Source organism: Podarcis muralis, chromosome 1 (assembly GCF_964188315.1).
Source record: "Podarcis muralis chromosome 1, rPodMur119.hap1.1, whole genome shotgun sequence".
NCBI classification, from domain to species: Eukaryota; Metazoa; Chordata; class Lepidosauria; order Squamata; family Lacertidae; genus Podarcis; species Podarcis muralis.
The window spans coordinates 116,809,604-116,834,476 of record NC_135655.1 but is presented as its reverse complement, the minus strand read 5'-3'; the positions used below and the strand labels follow the sequence as shown (position 1 = coordinate 116,834,476).

At 39.4% G+C, this 24,873-nt stretch overlaps 1 protein-coding gene across 5 annotated transcripts in view; it reads left to right on the top strand.

Moving 5' to 3' along the window:
* DYNC1I2 (dynein cytoplasmic 1 intermediate chain 2) overlaps positions 1–24,873 on the top strand; it is a 36,755-nt gene that overhangs the window by 3,998 nt on the left and 7,884 nt on the right. For 2 of the 5 annotated variants that reach the window (XM_028749782.2, XM_028749763.2), the window contains exons 2-11: positions 419–536; positions 2,674–2,788; positions 7,478–7,622; positions 11,297–11,356; positions 12,949–13,064; positions 22,702–22,791; positions 23,031–23,193; positions 23,285–23,384; positions 23,804–23,929; positions 24,555–24,701. In XM_028749782.2, coding sequence (XP_028605615.1) covers positions 429–536; positions 2,674–2,788; positions 7,478–7,622; positions 11,297–11,356; positions 12,949–13,064; positions 22,702–22,791; positions 23,031–23,193; positions 23,285–23,384; positions 23,804–23,929; positions 24,555–24,701 — 1,170 coding nt within the window. In that variant the 5' untranslated portion in view covers positions 419–428. The remainder of the gene's footprint in view (positions 1–418; positions 537–2,673; positions 2,789–7,477; positions 7,623–11,296; positions 11,357–12,948; positions 13,065–22,701; positions 22,792–23,030; positions 23,194–23,284; positions 23,385–23,803; positions 23,930–24,554; positions 24,702–24,873) is intronic. The other 3 variants (XM_028749790.2, XM_028749795.2, XM_028749803.2) reach the window with 3 other exon arrangements.

Sequence of the window (24,873 nt, the reverse complement as noted above, 5' to 3'; positions counted from 1 at the left end):
AGTATCCGCAGAGTTTGGTTTGCATTTCTCAGTTGCAAACAAACAAATACAACCTGTTTGAAAAGGATGTACTGCATTATAACCAGCTCTATTTTGCTTTTAGCAGAAAGCTTAGACCAGGGGTGGCCAACCTTCCCACCATTTCTGACCATTGACAATGCTAGCTGAGGATTTCTGAAATTTGAGTCCAGCAATGTACTGAGGGCCATAGGTTTCCCATCCCCTGTTCTAGTCTTTGGAGTGCAATAATGCAAAAATTGAGTCTGATTTTGGTACAAAATATATGTCTTCCAAGAGAGGTTAAGGTTTTTCATATGAGCATACATTTATTCTAGGGAATTTATTTATGATAGATTTGCATAAGGGCCTTTCATTTATGTATATATAATTCTTCATGTAATCTTTATTTTGTTGACAGGATTCTAATCATGTCTGATAAAAGTGAGCTGAAGGCTGAGCTGGAGCGTAAAAAACAACGCTTGGCCCAAATCAGAGAGGAGAAGAAGAGAAAAGAGGAAGAGCGAAAGAAAAAGGAAGTAAGAACTTTTCAAATTACATCTGTGAGATGATTGTATCCCAGCTTAATATATTGAGATAAATAAACAAAGGAGCTTTATGCACCTGCTTCACTCCTCCCTACATGTGAGGAGACCAAGGTTTTGTTTAAGCTCACAGAAGCACATACATATAATGCTAAATTGTGGTTCAGCATTTGTGTGATCCAAGCATGTGTGTTACATGCTAAAAAAATCATTGGAAATAGCTTCATTCTTTTAACTGGATATTCATTAAAATGTTATCTGATGACTATATCTGTGGTGGATGAAAGATGACAGCTATGTGGCACGTTGGGTGAGGTAGAAGCTATCTGCATCTGTACTGTCATCATGAAGCTTGGCTTTGTACTCCAAGCATAGTCTTACTTCTGTCCTGTTCATAGACTGCTCCAGTAGCAGCTTAGTTTAGTAGTATGAGAACACTACTCTTCCATCGGCTCAGCTAGAAAGTGATTTCCTGGCATGGCTCATCTTCCTGTAAGGGAAGGTTTTTCTCTAGCGGCATTACCAAAGGCAGTTCATTTATTCTTCGAGGCATTTTAATGCTGTGGTATGCTTGTGCAAGGGCATATGCATTCTGAAGTATTAAGATTGTAAAAAGAAACAAAAATCTGTCCAGCATTCTGCTCTGGGATGGCTCAGTCAGTAGAGCCTGAGACACTTAATATCAGGGTTGTGGGTTTGAGGCCCATGTTGGGTAAAAGATTATTGCATTAGACTAGATGATCCTTGCAGTCCCTGCCAACTCTACAATTCTATGATACTCTTATTTTTGGTATTCCTCTGGCATGCCAATATTGGGGGTGTGTGGAGTAATTGGACCCTATGGTAATGATTTAGCAATACTGGAAAAATTAAAAAAAAATGCATATTTAAACCATTCTAATTAGTGTTGTACTATTTTTGGAATGTTGGTGTACAAGCACAGGAAAACAGTTCAAACTGGAAATATTTTGTTAAGACCCTAAGATGAGGACAGTATCTCTCAGTCAAATTTGCCGCACAGGGTTCTTTAGAAAGGAAGGAGAGTGACATATGCCACTTTGAGGCTCTTGGAGAAAAGATACCTTATATATGTAATAAATAAAAAGAAGAATGCAGTGCCATTTTAGTACTTTATTGATCTTTACCCAGTTACTTTGCAGTCTTCATATACTGGGAAATTGGAAGTTGGTACAAACACTGCCTTAAGTGCACAATTGGCAGAGATGATGTGTAGGTTTTTGACAAGCAGCTGGTATGAAGCTTGGCTCTATTTCAGCAAAGCATTTAAGACCTGCTGAAGTTAAGCTCTGATGAACCAACAATCTTGAATGTAACTTCTGTGTAGCTGAACTGTACAGTTGTCATATATCTCAGAGCACTATGTGATTGAACAATCCAGATATGTCAATTAGAAGCTAATTTTTTTCTCAGTACAATGCAAGACTATGGTTACAGAAAAGTAGCTGGCTGCTTTCTAATGGTTCAGTTTGATACATCTCGCTTTTTGATAAATATATAATATCACGGATCTTTGAATTTGCATAAATCTCTGGAATGCAAAGGCTAACATCAATATCTTTAAAGTATTCACTAATGTTAAATGCCATAGCTGGCGATTAGGATTGAGACTATTTAGATGAGCTTTTTCTTGTAGATTGGGCATTAAAAAAGAAACAAACAACGTCCAGAAATCACAGAGTGGGGGTGGATTTTTTAAAAATATTGGCAGTTTTATATTTACTCATTAACATGGAAATCATATTTTTTCACACCTGCCACAGACTTGGTTGATATTTTCATTGAGCTATATCCTCCTGCCATTGACTGATTTTAGGGTAGACCCTTAGGCCATTTGTTGGTCTTCGGGAGCTTGCTACAGTAATAAGCTTAAGTTCCTACCCCTATCCACATTTGCCTTGCTCTGTGTTGTGACCAAGAAATGGCTAGAGCTGGCACAATTCTTCCTCACTGACTTTATCAGTGAAATATAGATGCAATTAATATTACCTGTATCCCATTTCTATGAAATGAAGTAATTTTTCTTTTAAAACCTTTTTCTTGCACATAAAACAAGTGGTATGTGAAAGAATGCACTGTCACATAACTTGTTATTTTTTTAAAAAAAATATAGACTGATCAGAAGAAAGAAGCTCTTCCTGTACAAGATGAGTCTGACCTTGAAAAGAAGAGACGGGAAGCTGAAGCCTTGCTTCAGAGCATGGGTTTAACACCAGATGCTCCTATGGGTAAGAATTATAAAGAAAATTTATCATTAATATCTCTCACCACCACCTTAGTGGTACTTGTATTAGCATGAAAGTTGTTACTCACATATGCATGTATCTGTTGTATGTTCATTATTGCCACAGCTTTTCTTGTGATGCTTCTCGTAACTTATTGCTTATATCTGATTTTAAATATGGCCATACAAAGATAAGTATAATTTGATCATTTATTGTTACAATGTTTGGAGCATAATCCCAGAGCTTTAAAATTGTCCTATAAAACTAAATGCTAAAGTACCTGAGATATGAAAGTAATATGAAGGCATCCCAAGCTGGATTTGTTTAATTTATTCACACTATATTTCTAAAATATAAAAATGTAATATATGGATTGGGTACAGGGTTCCCCAGAGAGGCTTCCTCTGGAAGAATGGTGGCGGCGGCTTTTTTTTGTCCATTTCACCCTTTGCTCTGTACCCTCCCATGACACTTCCCATGATGTTCTGGAGGGTCTCCTGGTCTGGCAGAACAGCTCTGCTGGGTGAAATTGGTGGAAATTGCCTCTTTCCTTCCTCTTATGGGAGTATCCCATGAGTGGAGTTCTGCTTGTGGGAATTCAAGATTCAAGCCAACGTTTCTGTTATTTCTTAAAGTACCCTTTAAAAAAGTGTTCAAGCAGGATGTCTTAAACTATCTGAGGATTTAGCAAGTAGAAACAGGAATATCTTCCTAAACCGAACATATATTTGTAGTTAATATTACAGATGCCATAATGCTTAAAGGAGAGTATTTTCAAAGTACTTCTAGTAATTTTCCTTTTAAGTTGTTAAAACTTTTAATGGTTCCTTTTAAGCTATCTGTAGGCATATAAAAAGGAGACGATAACTCTGCCACAAGGGGGCATTGCAACATTGCAAGAGATTAGATAAAAAGCCTACCCTGCAGAGACATGTTACTTTTTCAGTTCTTCTCTTGGAATAGGGCAGCTTCCTAACCAGTACAAAATAGACATTTTGTCCGCATATACCTTCCTTCGGCATCAAACACTAAGAGCCAGTATTTCCCAAACACAACATCCATCCTTTTGCCTTGTCGGCAAACGAAAAGGCGCCTCTTCTGTGGCCCAGGTGCGTTGGTGATCCTTAAGGGCTGCATACTCTGGCAGAAGATTGTGAGGGGCCCAGTATCCCCTGGTCCTTGATCCTCCTGAAGTCTTCACTGATATCAGTGAACATCAGGAGGGAGGGGGATGAATTGCCATTCAGAATGGCATATGACCCATGGAACACCCACGTGCCACACTCATCTGCTTTGGTGATGTAATTCTTGGGCAGCAGTCCATAGCACCCTGTCCCAAGCGAAGTGCCATAAATTCAGCCTGTGCTGGTGGTGACCTGCTCCACAGGAGACATGAAGTCCCTTGGGACAAGCTCCAGCTCATCATCGTTCTGCGGGGTGTATGGGTAGATCACCTGGAGCGTCTCATGATTGGCAAATCTAAGATCCCAGGAGAATATTGCAGCCACCCAGTTGCAGCCCAGCTTGACACCTATGCTCTGAGCTAACTTCTCGAGCATTGGCAAGGGGCTGGCTTGGAAGTGATAGGCCAGTGTGACGTGGAGCTGCTTCTTGTGGGGTTCCACGTGAACATCGGCTTTAGAAGTGGCTTCCATAGCAAAGTCAGCAGTAAATTTATTGAGGACCTCGGCGCTGTCCTCCTTGACAATGTCATTCTTTGGATGTGATTCCTTGACTCCTTGGATGTGAGGGTGATCTGGCTGCGATATAAACATTTTTAGTGCAGTAGTATAACTGAGGCAGCCTCCTTTTGTTTATGTCTACTTTTCAAGCTAATGTATTTCCAAATACCAAATAGCCTTTAACCCTGCTGATGGGAATATTTTGAACAGGAAAAGACACTAGTAGAACTTGGTAGCCATGCTTTTATCAAATATACCGTATTTTTCGCCCTATAGGACGCACTTTTCCCCCTCCAAAAATGAAGGGGAAATGTGTGTGCGTCCTATGGGGCGAATGCAGGCTTTTGCTGAAGCCTGGAGAGCGAGAGGCGTCGGTGCGCACCAACCCCACTCGCACTCCAGGCTTCAGGAAGCTATCCACAAGCCTTGTAAGCCCGACGGGAGTTCCCACGGGCTCGCAAGGCTTGCGGGCGGCAGCCTGCAGCCCAAAGCACGGGGCGCCCTCCGGAGGACTCCCCATGCTTCGCGCAGGTGTCCGCAAGCCTTGCGTGCCCGGCGGGAGTTCCCACAGGCTCACAAGGCTTGCGGGCAGCAGCCTGCAGCCCGAAGCACGGGGCGCCCTCCGGAGTCATCAGTTCTGTTATGCTGTGATCATTTTGATTTGATGTTTGAATTGGCAAACTCTCCTTGTTGTTCAAAAAACGATGATCTGATTTTATTATTACTTATTTATTAATCGGCTACTAATTCAACTTAAGTAGAGTATGTTCAGTTTTGCTTCATTAACAGACCAGTTCTAATTGTATTTATGAGGTAAATAGTAATAGGCTTCTGAGGAGGTAGAACAGATTAAACCACTTCAGACTATAGGTGAGTGATCACATTTTAAAAATACTTCCTGATCATTAAAGGGAGAGACATGCAGATGGAAAGCACCCACACTGTGGAGTGGTCTGAACAGCAGGGAAATTCTTGCATAGGGAAGCATTTAAAATTCATGGGTTGTGCCCAAATTGTTCTGTTCATGCAAGGAATTTCACTTGTGCAGTAGAAGACTCCCTCCACAAAATAATCGGCTTTAGGGGTCCAACTTTCTGGAGCAGACTTGGGAGCGTGAGGTGCATGTGGGGAGAGGAGTTGGAAAAGAATTTTTGTTGTACAAGTGGAAGTCGTTGTGTGAATGTGATAACATTTTTGGGCACAACTCCCATGTTTCCGATCTGTTGTCTGCAGTGGTTTAAATTTATTCTACCACTCTCTACTCTGGCTCAGGTCTCACTGAATTGGAAGGTATTTGCTTCCTAACCAATATTACATGTAAACTGCTTTATTGGAGGAAATACTATTGTTTCCTCTAATAGAAAAAGGTACCTACAATATGTGAAGGTTCTAAACCAGAGCTTTTGAAACGTTTCATGTTGATGACACACTTTTTAGACATGCATCATTTCATGACACAGTAATTCAGTTTTACTAGCAAACAGGAGGTTAAACTAACCACTTTCCAGCTGCCCTGGAAGGAGTGTGGGGAGCTTTTGCGCGACACACCCACACACACTGTCGCAACATACAGTTTGGAAAGCTCTGTTCTAAACCATCATACTGTTTAACAACCAATAGATGGCAGTAGCAACTAGTTAAAAACATAACAAAGAACTTGATTCAGCATGTCCCTCTTAGAATAATCAAATAATTGGTTGTGTCTGTCTCCAGGACTAAGTGTTAGTGCATATTCTTTTAAAATAACATGAAAATAGCAGTTCATTAAAAAACAATGTTTTGATTTTACTAGTCCTATAGAAGGATTAATGTGTTTTATTAAAAATACTTTTCCATTTCCAAATAGCAAATATGGTGGCAAATAGCAAGGCATATGATTTTTAATATAGTGCTGTAGGATAAGACATTCTGTCCTTCCCCTTTCTGAAAATATTTCTTATAATCAGCAATTATATCTGCAATTGGAACACTTTTAATTCCTTTGTATAATTCAAATAAGAAATCTGTATATCAGTTCAGCTGCATCAGCATAATGTTTATTGATTGACTGGCTTTTGAGTTTCCCTTTCCCAATCAGAACTGCCTGAGATTTACCATGTGGGTTATGGGAGATGGGGGGAAAACTTTATTTGTCAATGCCACCTTCCCTTTCTATTTTGGAGGGTCCCCAAATCCTCCAGAGTAGCTTTTATGGGGTCAACAAAACAAAGAACGAATCTGAAAATTGCCTCTCCTTCCTCCAGCAGAAGCATCCTGTAAGCTGAATTCTTCTCATGGAAACTCTGAATCCAGCTCAATACATACTCCCATTTATCCTCAGTGAAAACAAAATTACTTATTGTGGGGATATTTGGCTCTGAAAAATGCAGATCTGGATAAAAACCAATGTAGAGACATTAAAACTTGTACATCTTTATTGGATGTTGCACAAGCATAATTAATTAATAGGCACATGTTTTAGGTTGCATGCTGCTGCTTCTCATTTAGCATTCCAGTTGCACTAAATTTGTATCACAAAATGTTGTAAACAAACTTCCCTTTGAGGTGAGGCTTTTAAAAAATATGTTAAGAACTTATAAATCGAGGTTTAGCTGAATAGAACAAACTGTTTTCAGTAAATAATTACAAGTTTAAAACACTGTGTTTTGGAGAAGAGCTTGTTTTATGACTCCTCACCCCCACTCCAATACTAATTGTTATTATAAGATATAACAACCCCAAATTCATTGTGTAAATTTTAATAACATATTTCAGTTTCTGAATAACAGTTTTTTAGCAAAGTATTAAATTGTAGAATCCTTATTTTCCCAGCATTTTGTATAAAGTATACTTTCTACATAACCCCAAAATGCATTAAATGCTAAAAACTGCATGAGTCTCCAGCATGATATGTTAACATTGTCTTTTCCCCTTTTTTTCTATTATTCATTTTCATCCATTTTATTTTATTTTTTGTTTACCATCACTTTTTTAATGCTTCCATGTTAAATTAATTTGGAAACATCCTAAGCTGTGCAACCTCTACGACTAGTAACAGCGGATACCTGTCTGTTTCACTATTTAGTCCCTCCTCCTATGTCTCCATCTTCGAAATCTGTGAGCACACCAAGTGAGGCTGGAAGCCAAGATTCTGGTGATGGTGCTGTTGGTTCTAGGTATGTTTTCTTATAGATTTTCGGATTAAATATGTCGGGGTCTCAAAAGTGCAGTACAGTATTAAAATTGACAAGTGTTAACGTTACTGAAAAAATAATTTTCTGCTTTAAAAGTATGGCACAATCTCTCCAACATGTCATAGGACCCAGCAGAACCCTCTCCTCAGCATGCCTTGTTCATTAAACAGAATGAGAGGCTGATGAGATTTTCTGTTTCCCCATCTAGCCTTCTCTTTCTAGTCCAGGTCTCTACTGAAGAACGTACTTTAAAGCAGTGTTTCCCAACCTTGTGCCTCCAGCTGTTTTTGAACTACAACTCCCATCATCCCTGACTAGCAAGACCAGTGGCAAGGGATGATGGGAATTGTAGGCCAAAAACAGCTGGAGGCACAAGGTTGGGAAACACTGCTTTAAAGTTTACCAAAACTCTTGGATGAAATATTTGGTTACAGAGGAAGGGTTAGATGAGGAAGTGGGCAGTGTGCCAGCTTCTGGTTCTAAGTAATGAGCAATTTTCATATACTAAGGAGGGAGGGATTGTACCATATTTTTATTCTAAAATACTTTAATAAGTCACATAGTTCACTTAGCCAGTGTTTATCCAATGCTGCACCCCAGTTCATTGTTTCTTGCTTCTTGTTTTTAAATTCAACTTATTACTCTGTATGCTCAAATATATCTCTCAGGAATGTTCTGATAGTTATTCATTTTACCCTGGGATTGCTATATCATCACTATATCATCACTGGTGGGGTGCGCGCACACATACAGACATGCTTATGCGCTGAGCATTGGTATTTTGAGCAGGTGTCAAGATCATCAGTGGCATGAGTCAGGTTAAACTGGCCTACATTAGGGTGTAAATTATCTCCCTGAAGAGCCCAGTATCTTCCTAAAAATCGGTATTGTGAGAATTTAGGATTGAGGCATAAGATTGGCTTTCTTGGCTGCATCCATGTACATGGAACATACAGTCTTAAGTTGAAATGGAAGTATCATTTCACTACTAGATATTGCTAGATATTACTGGGTCACCAGTAAGAGAAATTGTGTCATTCTGTATTAATTCACATAGCCATAGATAGCCTTAGTTTACCATCAACATGTGGTTGGATGCAGTCATGTGCAGATGGAAATCACTTGTAGTGTAGTAGTTCAGTTGTGACTGTGGGCTTCATTTCTGCCATTTAAGAAACTTTCTTTGTTTTGAAAAAAAGGAAAATGATGGTATATCTGACCTGAGCCCTCAAAATAGGGTAGAGTTCCACTTTCTATCGGAAAATAAGGAAGTGTATCTTTAGGTTAAGCACCTAGGGGACAGAACGTATACTTTGTAAATTCCACAATCATCTGGCAGTGAGGGAGCCACAGTAGCACCAGTCCTTCATGTGCCAGAAGGATTGCATGAGAATTTCTGGATCATACAGGAGAAGCCCATCTGGTGGCTTCTCCTGCGTAGTTTGGGGATTCTCGTATTACATTTGGTAGGGCATAAAAGAGCAGCTGTGCTTCTGTGACTTCCCTGCCATGAGAATTATATGAATACCAAGTCTTCCATCATGGGCTTCACCCAATAAATGGTGTTGGTTAAGGGTTCTAGCCAACTGTGTCTATGGATGGTGGAACAGTTTCATTCACACAGTGTGAATAACGCTTTCTCTCCTCACCCCTGGAGCCCCCTGCACTGATCTGGAGAGTTGAGGGACCCTTCAGAGCAGATGCAGGGGGGTGCAGGGGCCAGGAGAGGAAGGGGATGTTCTGTTCTGTGAGTTATATCCAGTGCTAGTGCAAGTGGAAGAAATCTTGTACCTATACCTATATGTATGTATTTGTTGGTTGGACCAAAGCCTGGTCCTAGGGGGTTAAGAGTTATCTCCAGATGTATGTTCTTCCATACAAAGCTGCCTGAGTCCTAAGATTGGCTTCAGATGCCCTGTTCTCCATCCTTCCAGCAGCAGTACAGGGCCTTTTTGGCTATGGTACCAAAACTAGAATTTCTTCCCTGGGAAAACCATTTGGTTCCCTTTTGTCTGCGTTAGGCAAGTTTTGAAGATCTATTCATGCAGGTGAATTTTTAATGTTAGCGCTCTGCTATTTTGTAAACATGTTATTCTTTTGTTTCACTTCTACATTATTAATATTTTGTTGTATTGCTGTGATTTTATTTTTGTGTGCTGCTTTGGTGCATCCTGTTGTAGAAAAGAGGGGTATGAATGAAATTTAATAAATAATTGGAGTAATAAATTTATAGTGAACAGTAGACCAGTTGAAACAAAAAAAATTCCTTCCAGTAGCACCTTAAAGACCAACTAAGTTAGTTCTTGGTATGAGCTTCTGTGTGCATGCACACTTCTTCAGATACACAGTAGACCAGTTGTTTTAATGCAAAATCTATCTGAAATGGTTTTCGAGTTTCATGAAAGCAACTTAATTACTTATCAAAAGACAAACTTCTTTATTCAGAATTTTGAATGTGGTTAGTCATTAGAACATCTGATATGTGTGTTTATTTATATTTGCTTTGTTTTTCTAGCATTTTCTAGCATTCTATAAGGCCACAAGACTAAAATGTATACAATTTTATTTATGTAGGTTAAAGCTAATGCTTGGTATGTTACTCTTATATGCTATATAGTTGCAACTTGAAATATTTCCCAAATGGTTGTTGTCTTAAACCTACTTACAAGAAAGTAAATCTCAAATTCAGCAGACTTATTTCTGAGTAAACATAGTTAGTACTGCACTGCTTAACTTGCTGAATGCTGCAACATTGACTGTCTTGAGTTGGCTTTAAATTAAATGACATAAGCCCAAGGCAGTGCTTAACCCATAATTATAGCAATGTCACATCTTGGAAACACTAGCAGCAGTATATCCCAGTGGAAAAGCGCTTTTTCCTGCACCCAAAGGTTTATGTGTTGACTCATTTCCTTTACCAATATGACAATTTCCTGAACATATTTAATGCTTCGGGCAAGATCACAGTATGTTAACAAACTGGATCTCGGGTGACACCACTAAATCTATGTAGCTGTATAGTGTTAATAAACTCTAAGATAAGTCAAAGCTTATCCTTGACTGAATGCATCTCTAAATACAGGGGATGTCACCTATTTAAAGAAGTGTTATGTGATTCATTGTATAACTTTTAAATTTGCATACATTTGCATGTGTATAAAAGATCTGAGGGTAAAGAACCCTGCTCTTTGTTAGGACCTGATCCAACACATGCACATCTATCTAAGAAAAGCCATTTCTTCCGTGTGGGAAATAAGGGGCCGTGTCTTCTAAGGAAATACCTACCTTCCACAGGTGTCGCATTAAAATCTTATATTTAAATTAAAAACAATTACACTTTTTAAAACCTCAGTTTTAGCCAAGTAAAAAGGTTATAATCAGTCGTACCGGTTGATCAACAGAATGCTGTCGCTCTACTAATTGTTCTGAACTGTATGTTTCTATTTTAATTGGTATGATGCATGTATTGTTGTAGTAGCGCTGAATGTCCACTCAATTTCCACTAACTGATATTTCTGGCACTTTTTAAATATCTGAAGCCATGATATTATTGTAGCTTCCAATAGCTTTTAACATTTAATAGAATGTATTTGCTTCACTAATCTCTGGCCTTTTTTGCTAATGCTGCATGGTTGTTCTTCAACCTGTGTTGTCAGGACGCTGCATTGGGATACTGATCCATCAGTTCTACAGCTTCACTCTGATTCCGATCTGGGGTATAGCAGAGATTTTTTTTATCTTCCATCTTTGTTGTAATGATTGTCTTTTATATAAGCCAAATTATTTCACGTCTTAAAATATAATATGTAAAACAATTTTAGCTATGCGTTTAAGGTTGCATCCAGATCATTAAGTGAAAGTGATGTATGATGTGCAGTTTATTGATCATCAGCTTCCACAAACAGTATGTTAAACCAGAAAAAGGTTTTGTGTTTGGGGAGAGCTGTTCGTTATATGACTGAACAAATTTGATCTGGCGCATGTACATTTCTGGATTGCAACCTCTGAATTTATATTCAGCATCTTAATGCAACTAATTTTCTAAAGACTTTTAATTTACTAATATACTAAATATTCTCGTAATTATTTTTTTTTAATGACTTTATGACATCCATGTCAAGTCGTTAGTCATGAATGCCTTGTCTAAGTCTACATACCTTTGATAAAGCAATAATACTGGTCTTACAGGATTATTGAGATAATGTATGTGGCTTGCTTTGGGCACTTTGGGGGGGGGGGAAATATGTTGTATTTTTATAAAACAGGGAAGAGGGCCAGTAATTTTGGGGGTTTGCCTTACTCATTGAGTGAAAACATAGGCGTTAATGTACATATATCTAGATCAGGGGTGGCTAGCCCATAGGCTGGATCAAGTGCTCCAAAATTTTTGGCAGTGAAAGTAAGTTTTAAAGTAGACTCAGTGCTGGGCCTTGGATAGAGAGCTCCTTAAGGAGGGATGCAAATTGTTTTCTCCCCACAATCAGATTGGTCATTTGATGACCTGGGAAGGATCAGTAACCTTCCTCAACTAGTCTGCTCAGATCAAATGAGAAGGAGGGACTGTGCTGGTTTGCATGTGAGAGGTGCTTGCAAGTGTGGGGTGACTGTACTCTCTTGGCCATACACACCACTGGCATGCAGCCCCTGGAAAGTTGGTCAAGGGTGAATATGACCCTTAGCCAAAAAATGTTAGCCACTCCTGATCTCGGTCAAATAGTTCCCTGGGAATTTTGCCAATTGGTGATTGCTGAGGTATTGCAACATATTGTTTTCTTAACTGCATTATATTATTTCAAGATGGCAACACAGTTTTCTGCAAGTTAAATTGCAGTTGTGTTGCATTGGCACAGAATTCACACATTTTACGTTGGCTTGGTCCAGAGGCATGCTGTTCAAATGAAGTGGGCAGAATGTGGCTTTCCCATCCCTAAAAAACTTCTCATGGAGGTTGGAGTACACTACTGAATGGAGTGGACTGCAGCACGGGAATCTGAGGAGGTTCCTACTGTTGTTTATGGAGGAAATTTGTTTAAAACTCAGTACATACCAGTTATATGGGCTAGCGTTTCTGCCATCTGAAAAAGCAGCATAACAAACAAATCAGTTTCTTGACATTTTATTTACTTTCCTTTGTTTCCCCTTCTGTGCTGGCTTTTGATTTTAAAATAAAAAGATGTATAATTCAGCAATAGTTAAATTTAATACTTGTTATATAGAGATGATGGATTGTCTGACTTTCCACAAAGTTGTTCTTTGTAAGTTGCATGAATTGTAGTTGCATTATAACTTTCTCCATCATTTTTTTTAGACGTGGACCTATTAAACTTGCAATGTCCAAAATTACACAAGTTGACTTTCCTCCTCGAGAAATGGTCACGTACACAAAGGAGACCCAAACACCAGTTATGACTCAGCCAAAAGAAGGTGAATATGACTTACTCTTCTTATTCCTTCGTTTTAAAAACCCCGCATGAAGAGGGTGAGGGAATGCCACAGGGAAAAATTCCAAAACTTATTTTGTGAAAATACAGGAATAGAAATGTTTGCAGGACAAGAAATTACTATTTTTGCATGTGACTTTGGGGTTTGATAGAATACTGGCTTATTCGTTAGATGGTCTGTTCCTTAACTCTACAAGTTGCATCCATATTTGGGACTTTTTTTGGCTCCATGGACTAAATCCTAATCAAGATTTATTCTCATGGGCCAGAATTGACAGGTGTGCAGGGCTGCTCACTTGTCAATCACCTGGTGTCACAATGTTGTTGGGTGATTGAGCCATTTGAAGTTCTAAAGTTAGGACTGTGAAAACCTGATCCAAAGAGCTGAAGGAGGAGAATCTTTCAAGAACAGTGTGAGGGGCTGCAATAGGAAAGAGCACTTGGTGAAAATCACTGATCCACCATCTTGCTCCAGCAAGGAGTCTCCACTGGATCCTGGTTTCCTATGATTAGAATGAGCCCTTCCAATTGTGGAGGACACATCTGGATCCGACCCTACTTATTTTAACGACGTTCTCTTTTATCAAATTAAAATATATCCTTCAAAAATGAATAATGCTTTCTGTTTCTTTTACATAAGGTGTAAACAGTGGAACTAATTATGATAACGAATGCAAAGAAGGCATTTACACATAACCGTGAGAGCCAGGCACTGTGACTTTTCTGAAGCTCTTGTTACAGTGCAGTGTTCGAAACTCCCATTGTTCTAGGCGCATTTTGTGACAGGGAATTTCATTAGCGCAAGCAGTTTCTGAGCTGTGGGCGCAGTACTGTGCCTAAGATTTCAGATTAAAGGGAGGACCTTTTTCTGCCTCACTACTTCCAACTACTCTCTGGGGGTGGGCATGGGGGGGTGGGCATGGGAAGGACTAGACCATGTGAAAAATGAACATAATATTTTAGCTGCAGATCATTCCTTTTCAGCTTTGTATTGTTATAAAAAAGCACACCTAGACGTTCTGTTGTTGCACCCATAACCTAGGTTTAAGGTGCCATTTAGCTCCTAGCTTTCATATCTCAGTTTCTAATGCTGTTACAGTGCCTCTGGGAGCCTAATGGGCAAGCCATATGCTAAATTGAACAGTGCCTTTCTTCTTTGGCAATGGGAAATGCTGCAGCAAAATCTAGAAAGTATCAAAACTCTTGAAGTTCATATGGTCCTTGCCTGTGCATGCACATGACTTTGGCTCAAGCCTTGTATGGCTGTGACAACATGAGGAACGGAGGAACAGACAAAAGTGTATTTGCTAGTCTGTTTCGCTATATAATTCAAGGAATAAAAGTTTCTGCTGTATATCCACAGTCTTTGATGCCCTGTCTTTTAGTTCAAAGAATTTACAAAGTGAGTTTTAATGAAAGGAAACATACTTAGGATTTCAGCTTTAAAAGAGACAGGCTAACTCAAATTGCATCTGTAGAAAATGTTGATTAATGAAGACACTTCTATAGTTTTGACTTCATTTGGTTCTGTAGCTAGAGTTTTCATTTAGAGGTATAAGGTCATGTGCTTTCTCCATCATTGAGACATCTGCTTAATTGGATGCAGTTTAATTCCATGATGATAGTTTTCTTCTGCTTGTCTCATGTGAGCAGATCTGACTTGAGTATATGAATACCAAGAGTGATGGTTCGTTTTCTTTTTCATGAAGTTGAGTTTGGCTGAACTAGTTTTCAGTCAGAATTACAAATGAAATTGAACCTTGGCCATGCTGTAATTTCATGCAAAAACAAACAAATTGTGCAAATGTCCACCCTTAGAGGTTACAGATGGGACATGGTACTATCTCTCTTTATCTTCCATAGAAAACCTAGGAAGCAGCATCGGTGCATTAAGATGTGCATCGTGCCCAGTGTGTGGGGAACTTGTAGAATTGGGTACAGAAGTAAAGATCCATCTCTTTCTGGAATCTGAAAATGATTAGAAAAGTCATGGAGGATAGGTTCATTAGTGATCATCTCATGCTCAGTGTTCGTTCGTATGTCTGTGACTGTTGGATGCAAGAAATGAACAACTGGAGAGAAATCACTCCATAATTGCTCTATTCTATACACATCCTCAAGCATCCATTTCTAGACACCGTTGGAGACAGAATGTTGGGCAGATGGGCTATTGGTCTAGCCCAGTATGACAATACTTATGTTCTTAACCACAGCCTGTCCATCTAATTCTTCTTAGAGTGCTCCCACAGTAAAATAACATTTCTGGATAGAATACTGTGTGTTAACCGAAACTTGCGTATCTTCTTCCAGCTATGTGCTTTTGAAATAGGATTCAATAATCCCAGAATATGAGCAAACAATTCCAAAGCAATGAGAGAATAAAAGGTGGCGCAGATACTTGTTTCTCTTAATTGCCAGTGCCAAGTTCTGTTGTAGAATAGTGTCAAGTGAGCTCAAGATACAGTATAGTATAACGTTGATCTCCTCCCAATCCATCTTTCTGCTGTTTGCTTTGAACTGAAAAGTACATAAGGGATACATGTCCAGGTTACGACAGTCACTAGAGATTTGGGTGTTGATGTTTATCTTTGGGGAATACAGAGTGACTTCAGATGGCCTGCCAGTTATTCACTTATATCAGTAAGAGTCAGATACTGTTGAATGAAAACCTGTAGTTGTTTCCTTACAGTGTTACTGATGGGTGTCACTGTCAGTACTTTGATGTTCAGAACTTCTAAAATAATGAGAGAAGAAAGAAAATAAGACAAATTGTGCTGCTCTTTACATATTAAGCAATACAGTTCAGATTCAACAACTTTTCTCACCATCACTGAGACACTGAGGCAGAGAATGTTTTTCTGTTAAGGACTGCTTAATCTGGTAGCAGGGACCAGAGCCAGAAATGGATAGAGTTTGTTTCATTGCAGGATTCCATAATGCGCTGTCTCTGTATCACTGTCTGGAAGGCTGCAGGTTCCCCACTGCTATTTCTGATTTAAAAAATAAAATCATGTTTTGGTATTGTCAAACTTTATATGTCTTAGCTATAAGAATTCAATATGTGGGTTCACAGATGCTTGTGTATTAAAAATAATGTCTGAACAGCACAACACTTCCCAAGTGGTACTGTTTCTAAGAGATATTTTTGACTTCGTACCTGCCTAAAATATAAAATGAAATACAGATGGCAAATGTGATCTGAAGACACCTTCAGCTTAACAAAAGCCACCCATTTCACAGATGATTTAACTTTGATTAACCTACTCTGCAGCAACAGATTACACAGGCAACTGGAACTTCACTCTTGAGTGTTATTGCTGGGTGCTGTCTAATTTACAGCCCTGCTTTTCTTTCCATCTCGCCAAAATACATCACAATTTTGATGTTAACGCAAAGTAAGATTTCACTGGTTCATTAAACTTGAATTTACCATTCATTGACAAGGGATTTGGCATTTTAAGAAGTAACTACTACTTTTACACATATTTAATGCTTGCCTTATAACCTTAGATCCTCTGTCAAGGGAAAAACACAGAATTAACCACTTAGCATAGTGTAATGAATATTCATCAATAAAATGATTTGACATCCAGCTCCACTTCTCATTGTTATGTTCTTATGTGGCTATTAAAAGTTTTTAGTGAAAGGTTTAAAAGAATGTGAAATAATCCTAGAAAGGGAATAATAAATAGGCTAAAATAACAAAAGAAGTGAGGCTGGAAATAGGAACTCCTCAAGAATTGAACAAAATCCAGAACGAGTACAGCTGCCCTTGTCATCTAGAACGGTCTACTCTATTTAGTGCAGTCATACTTTAATTCGTACACTGACCTAGTTTGCATGTCACATTAAGACATAGTTTAAAATGACCGATAATTCATATAAATGAGCAACATCCTAGTTCACCCTCCTCAGAAGTTCCCCACCCCACCTCTTGTGTCTCTAAATTAAACAAGTCAAAGTCTGGCATCCATATCTTCCGAAATTGGGTTCTGTTTTTTCTCCTCAAACTAACCCTACTGTTCATGGTTTGCTTGGAAGAAGAATGAGCCCAGGTTCAGATAACATGACATTCTAGACTCTGGTGCATTAAGAGCTTCTGAGCAGCCTGCACTAGCCTGTGGCCCTTCAGATGTTGTGGACTAAAACTCCTTATTGGCTCCAGACAGCTTGACTAATGGCCAGGTATTGTGGAGTTGTAGCCCAGCAGCATGTGGGGCAGCACCCAGGATAGCCACCCCTTTTAAATGATTGTTTACCGCTGGCATCTTGTATGCCACCTTCCGGCAACTCCTGCAGCCAAGCTGGTGCCAACATACTGCTCTGCTTTCCTTTGGACCACATCAGTGATGCCGAGAGGTCTTGTTTTCTGGGCAGGACCTCAATTTACGCTGTCCAGGCTTGCACCCCAGAGAGGTGACTACGGTGCTGCTAACACAGCAAAAATAACGCAGGATGCAGCACTTACAAGTTACTGGTCTCTGCAGCCACAGCAGGCACTGTGATTCTCCAGCAGTTTGACTTCACCCCCAGAAGCCCACTCCATTGTCTCTTGAGATAGATGGATGCCAACCAGAAAAGAATGTGGACTAGCCAACACGGTAACATCCAGGTATTTTGGACTGCAATTCCCAAGGTGCCTGACTATTTGTCATGCTGGCAAGGGCTAATGGGAGTTATAGTCCACAACTTCTGGAGGGCACAACTTTAGCTACCCCTTGCTTAATGTGTCAGGCAAACTGGGCTATCATACTGTACTACTATATTTGCAGCAGCTAATACATTGGATGTTAAAGAGGGGTGGCAAGCCTTGGTCATTACGAGATTGCCTTCCCAGATAATATGCTTTTGGGGGAATGTATGTTAGTGAGAAGAAATAGTTTGGTTGTACAGCTTTGAGTCTGTTTGCATAACCTGTTCACAATATGGTGGTTTTATTTTTGCCACCAGTCTGTTCACTGCTTTATGGAGTAACAAACAGAAAAGCAGTTCTTATACCTGAGGTGCCTACAATCTAAAATTCAACAACAGGGGAGGAGATGTAAGTAAGAATGAGGGTGGGAGGACATGTGCTCATGTACACGTATTTAAGCTTAGTTTTAGCAGGAATTTAAAGCTAAAGGTTGATCAAAAACCTTCACCAAAGAGTTGTATTTTGAGGCAAAGGTTGAAGGAAGGGGGATGTGTGCTGTTACACAGATGTTATAGACAGAAAGAGTACCAAGAGAGAAGGCAAGCTTGTTTAAAGGACCAGTTACATCTGGATGACCATGCATGGCAGAGATGGAGAAGCAAAGGCAGTAGGCTGGGGTGTTTTGTAAGATGCGGGCAGATCAACAGAAGACTATGGATTGCCTGTTTTTTGTTTAAAAACATTGTTTATTACTATTTTCTAAAACATTTATTAGCCACTCTTCAGTCTTAGCTTGCAAAGTGGGATACAGCATTGTACATAAAATGCAATAAATATAAGAAAATAACAATCACAAGTTGTAGGAGTTAAAAGTCCAGTGGAAAAGAAGGGCAGACAACATAAAATTCTTTGGCAAATAACTTTTCAGCAGGTGCAGAAAGGGTTGTAAAGACAGCGCCCGAGCCTGCCTTGGAAAGGTTCCCCAGTTGAAAAGGCCTCCTCTCCCATTGCTACCTACCTAACTTCAGATATCAGAGGGATGTGGAGCAGGTTCATGCAAGAGCAGGTGATCCTTGAAGTATGCTGTCAGACTCATTTTGCCATCAGCCCAAATGGAAAATAATAGTGACCCAACTCACAGGAGTCAGAGAATTACAGGATATGTGTGGCTGTTTTATCATTGCTTGCATTTTGCCCTTTACTATTTTGTTGGCGGGCCTGTTTGCTTTGAAAGTAAGTAATTTGTGTTGGATGCGGAAGATGGCAGGAAGCTGATGTGGGAATTTGAGGAGGTAATGGAAGAGGTGAATTACTTTGGCAGTAGACTCCTGGATAGAGTTGAGACGGCTGAAGCGGAATAATGGAAAGCCAGAGAGGACAAGGTTGCAGTAGTCAAGGCAAGAGAAACCTGGGGTGTGAACTAGACTTTTCATCAAAGGGGAAAGAATTTTGATGGAATCATAGAACTGTAGAGCTGGAAGGTACCACAAGGGTCATCTAGTCCAATCCCTTCAGTGGAGGAATATTTTGCCCAACATGGGGCTCCCACCCCTGAGATTAAGAAGTCCCTGCTCCACCAACTGAACTATGTTCGGGTGTATCAAGTATGTATCAAGTATGAGGGACCTGTTGTTAGACTCTAAGTTCTATGATTTGGTTAATGGCAGGGGTGATGGGAGTTGTAGTCCAGCACATCTGGAGGACCACAGGTTCTCCATCCTTGGTCTGCATTTTCGCAGTGCTGTACAGGAGAAGACAACTTAATTTGGCAATTTAACTGATTATAGGGAGCAAAGGAGAGGCAGTGGGGAGTTTAAAATGTGATCCCCATTGTACCACTCACAAGGATATCTTTCACCGTGGTGAAAAATGGACGGAGGGGTCATCTCTGACATCATGTTGAGTTTCAGAGGCACTTGGAAAACAGCCGGTACTGCTTCCAAGTGCCTGAGGCTTAGTACAACGCCAGGGAGAGTTTTATCCCCAAGTTGGGGAGGGCATTCATGGCAACCAGAAATTTGTTACTAGATGCTAAAGTCAGCTAAAGCTTGTAGACCAGCAGAAGGAATAATTGAAATCAATCCTTTTACGCTGCAATGGTGGAATTACGGAATGAGTTGTATGTAGATAGCAGATTGAAGTGAAGTAATATTTCTGTTTCTATTTTGTTTGATATGAGTGTTAATAAAAACTAGGTTAAGGGAAAACTGTCTTCTGGCTACACTGTGGTTGGTTTGATTCCACTGCCAGTATGCTATTAAGTAATCTAATGTGACCATAATAGGGTGAAAGTTCCCTGTCATCTATATGGTGGCACATACGTACATCTAAAAATACGGTGTCTTAACTGGAGATGAGAAACTGCTCCAGTGCATCTAATGTATATTTAAGTAATTGCTGTTATAACATATCTAGCGCTGGAATGCAGCAATAGTAATTCCTAGAGACTGACAGCAAATGTGGAGTATTACGTGAGAATGAGTTTGGATCTTGTTTGCATAATATGTGCCATCTATGCTGAAAATGTGAAAAGGGAGGGGCAACTGGCGACAAGATCTCTTCTCTGTAATATTTGTAAAGGATGAGGTCACTTAGGCACTAAAGGGCTGACCATTTGCATTTAACAAGGATTTGACTTCTGTCACTGAAAATGGTACTTAGAATCAGAGTGCTATGACAAAGCTGGGAGGCTGGAGTTTAATTTTAGTTTTATGGCATTAAAGCTTGAAACAACTTAGAAAAGGGTGAGGGGAATGCATGCGTTGTAGTCTCAGTGGCATTGTTTGCCGCAGCAAGTCTGCATGCAAAGGAAAAAATCCATGCTTAATTCAACCAAATTTTTTAATCCAATCATTGTCTTGTAATTTGCTATTTGCAGTGCTTCATCTATTAAATGAAAATTAAACATTTATCAATTTTCCCTACACCAGTGCTTGGGGAGAAATCTTGTTTGAGGCACACGGCATAGAATCGCTCAGTTATCCAGTTTTCTGATTAATAGTCCATTGTATGTACAAATTCATCTTAAAAGGAGCAGTGTCTTTCTGTTTCTCTGTGTGATTATTTTGCCCAGAAAAGCTTTCATTTTTTTTAAGTAGCACAAAAGCTGTAATTGGCATGCTTTGTAAGGAAATGTCAATGTGCAAGAGAGTGGAGATCACTAAGAATTCTTTTACGCGTTCTTTCCCCTTTGCACCACCGCCTCCTCAGCAGGGTCACTGAGATCACTAGCTTTTCTTGAAATGGCCATTTTCACTGGCAGGTGCATTATACCCTGTATTTTCAGATTGTTTTTCCATTCTGAATGTTTGGCAGGTTGATTGCTCTGGCTGCATTGACGGAGAAAGGGCTGACAAATGCGGTTGGGCTGGCTGAAAAGACAGTGATTACTGTTTTCCTTTGTGGCTGATTGAGGCCCTTGAAAGGAAAGATTTTAACCTTCACCATTTGGTTCAGAAGTATGAGCATATATTGAAATCATTCATGCCATTTATCCTAGGTCTGTAAACTTGTCAGAACGTAAAAATCGCTCAATTTCATATAATGTGGGATTGGCATACGTCATTATCATTTTGATTAAGTTGGAGTTTGTATTATTGTGTGTTATATAGTGTCATTTAAAGCATTTGTTCCTTCAGGTATGGATATATTTTTATTGCCTAAACTATGGAGTTGGGAAGGTTTTTTCTCTCTCCTCGATCTTGCTTCAGCCTATCACTATGTGTGTGGTTTGGCAGCTGGTAGGCCCTACAAGCTGTATTATGTTTGCAGGGTAAAGGCTTGTCTGTAGACCTCCTGGAGAGCTAGTAATTGCACAGGCTTGCCATTGGAGAAAAAACATGATTGGAAGCAGTCAGGCAGAAAAATGCTGTGCCATCCCATTGCCACCTCAGAGCAGGGAGAGACAATCCCAGCAGTACCATCTGGTTGCTGCTGTCTAGTCAGCTGGCCTGGCTGCTGGGACCAGAGCTTGGCAGCTGGTTCCCATCTCTTGACCAGTCTTAGGTTGTTTTTTTATCCCCCATAGGTGACTTTGAACATGGGTCACAGGGATGGCTGCAACAAACACGTCCCTGTTGAATCCTGCCTCATTACTTGTGACGAGGCGTGCTGCAGGCTCCTGCTGCCTTTCTCTTGCAGACAGATGACATAGTTGTTTAACCCAAAAAGAAAAAGAAAAAAAAGTCTTTTGAGAAACTTACCCCTGGAAACAGAGAAGGAAAAGGCAGTTGCAACGTATATGCTGCAACACTTGCGATTTTAAAAGTTGTGTTTTAGGGTGTCCTCATTCAAAGGCGAAAACCTAGTAATGCAAAAAAAGAAAGCAAGCAAAAAAGCAGCCTTCTCAGTATTCCAGAACATCAGCAGCACGTTATTTGTTGCAATTAAGGAACAACACATTTTGCTTTTTAAATTCTCATTGGCAAGCATGATAAGGATAATGAGGCTTGCATTTGGAATGACAGAAAATAAAATGTAATCTGTCTGTGCTATTATCTTTCGGAAAATTTGCTTCTCCGACTAGCATCCTGAAAACTAATGTAAGCCATCTTTCCTGTATGAAAAAACCATTAGACACTGATGGTTCCATATCACAAGGAAGCAGCGACTCTGTGGGCTATTTAAGACACTTGATTTCTTTATTCAGCAGCATTAATATGTCAGCACGTTACATAAAACTGTGGTTGCATATGCTGTCTTGAATGACAAATGCTGGGTAGAGGTTAGGAATTCAAAATTGAAATCTCTGAATAGTTTCTGGGAGGTTTTAGTGTAGATTGCACAGGCTTACGTTTTGTGAATTTGTTGTGAAAATTGTGGTATGTCCAGTTTACTGTCATCTCCTTTAATAAGTGCAATTCCCGAATTAAACTATTGCATTCTAGCAAAAAAGCTGCTTTAGGTAGAATATATATATACACAGAACTGTTTTGCCTGACATAGGATTGCACAGTGGGCAGAATATTGACAACCTTGCTCTTTTCAGATGAAGAAGATGAAGATGATGCAGTGGTACAAAAACCACCAGTTGAGCCTGAAGAAGAAAAAACATTGAAAAAGGAGGAGGAGGAGGAAGGTACAAATGTATCATAACACATTTAAACTATTGCTCAACTTTGTGTCTCTCTTTAATAGGTGCTGAATTATAAAGAAGGTTTATATAATAATAGAAATACAGTGTATGAAGATTTTTTTTAATGTACAGAACTTAAATAATTGTTTTTAAAATCTGAACATACACTTATTTTAAAGATTAGAATGATTTTATTTGTAGTCTGCCATCTAAAAATAAAGCTCCGAATCTGTTTCCCCCAGTTGCCCCTCATGAACTGACAGAAGAGGAAAAGCAACAAATTTTGCATTCTGAAGAATTTTTGAGCTTCTTCGACCAATCAACAAGAATTGTGGAAAGAGCTCTTTCTGAGCAAATTAACATTTTCTTTGACTACAGTGGGCGAGACCTGGAAGAGAAAGAAGGGTAATATGGGAATCTTACAAATGTGTTGCTAGGTTTGTTTTCATCTTACTGAAAGTGATCCTAAGTCTCCCCTCTTCAATTGTTCTTGCAGAGAAATTCAGGCAGGTGCTAAACTGTCCCTAAACAGACAGTTTTTTGATGAGCGTTGGTCAAAGCATCGTGTTGTTAGTTGTTTGGACTGGTCATCTCAGGTAACAATAGCACTTCATTAAAAACCATTCTTCTAGAAACCCTTTAGCAGGCGTTATTCTCATTTACCTGCAGTTGCAGTGTCATCTTATTTATTTAATGCAAAGTTGCTTAATTCATTGCGCAAAAAGAAAGAAAAGAAAGAATAATGTGCAGAAGGCATCACAAAGGAATAACGTAGAAGTGTGTCAGTTGCAAAACTGAGCAGTCTGCATATATCAAAATAGAAGACAACTCTTCTGTGTCTACTGGTTCTGAATTGTTGGTTTAATTTTGAAATTGCTCTTCTAGCTGTAGCTGTCTAATTAACAAGGTTGACCTTAGTAGCTTAATTTTAAATCATATGATAATTTAAGTTGGCTGATCTTACCTCTGTAAGCAACAATCTTCCCTTTTCTTCTCAATTACTTTTTGAATCCAGTATCCAGAGTTGCTGGTAGCCTCTTACAACAACAATGAAGATGCTCCTCATGAACCTGATGGGGTGGCCCTTGTGTGGAACATGAAATACAAAAAAACAACTCCAGAGTATGTCTTTCATTGCCAGGTAGGATGTGAGTTCCTGCCTTGCCAGACTAAGAATTTTATGTTAATGAATGTGGACATGAGCCTTCTTCTACTTGTCAGCATAATGATTTCATTGGGCAGGCATGAACTTTAAACCGCTTGTGTTTGCAAATACATGTCAAGATCTGAGGAATCCATTAATCCTTTTTAAAGGTTCGTCTATAGCAAGCAGCCTTTCTAACACCATTTGGATTATTTAAGTGTGCTGCAGTTCTGTATTTCTTATTCTGATTGCATAAAAGGAAGCTTCTTTTGTGTGTCAAATGCAAGGAGATGTTTTAAGAACTGTGGTCTTAAAATGTGCGGCGAGACCCGAGACCTCTGAATAAAAATGTTCGTAGCCTGAGGATTTAAAGCAAGCTAAGTTAAAACACATGTTTTCAGGCGGAAAAACTGAGATCCAGTTTTTATAAAATGGGTTGGGGTGGAAAGTTAAAAATGTACTAGTCTAGTTTGCTCTTGTGTTTTTCAAAATCTCACAATTCTGAAACTTCACAAACCATGGCTAAAATGTAATGTGATATTGTAACATCATTCTAAAGGTTTCAGTAACAATTGAAATATAGAAAAAGCATTTACTTTTCTTTTCTCTTTTGCCCTTACAGTCAGCTGTGATGTCGGCTACCTTTGCAAAATTTCATCCAAATTTGGTGGTTGGTGGCACATACTCAGGACAAATTGTGCTATGGGATAATCGCAGCAATAAGCGAACACCAGTTCAGAGAACTCCCCTTTCAGCTGCTGCTCACACGGTAGGGAGTGGAATATTCCCCCCCCCCCCATTACTTCCTTATTCTCAAATTAACCCATTAATGTAGGATCAGTAGTGATAATCTGTTACTATGTTTTGAAGGCTGCAAGCAATAGGCATTCATTTTTTGCAGCATTCTATGTTAAAAATATTCTACGTAAGGCTCTTATATT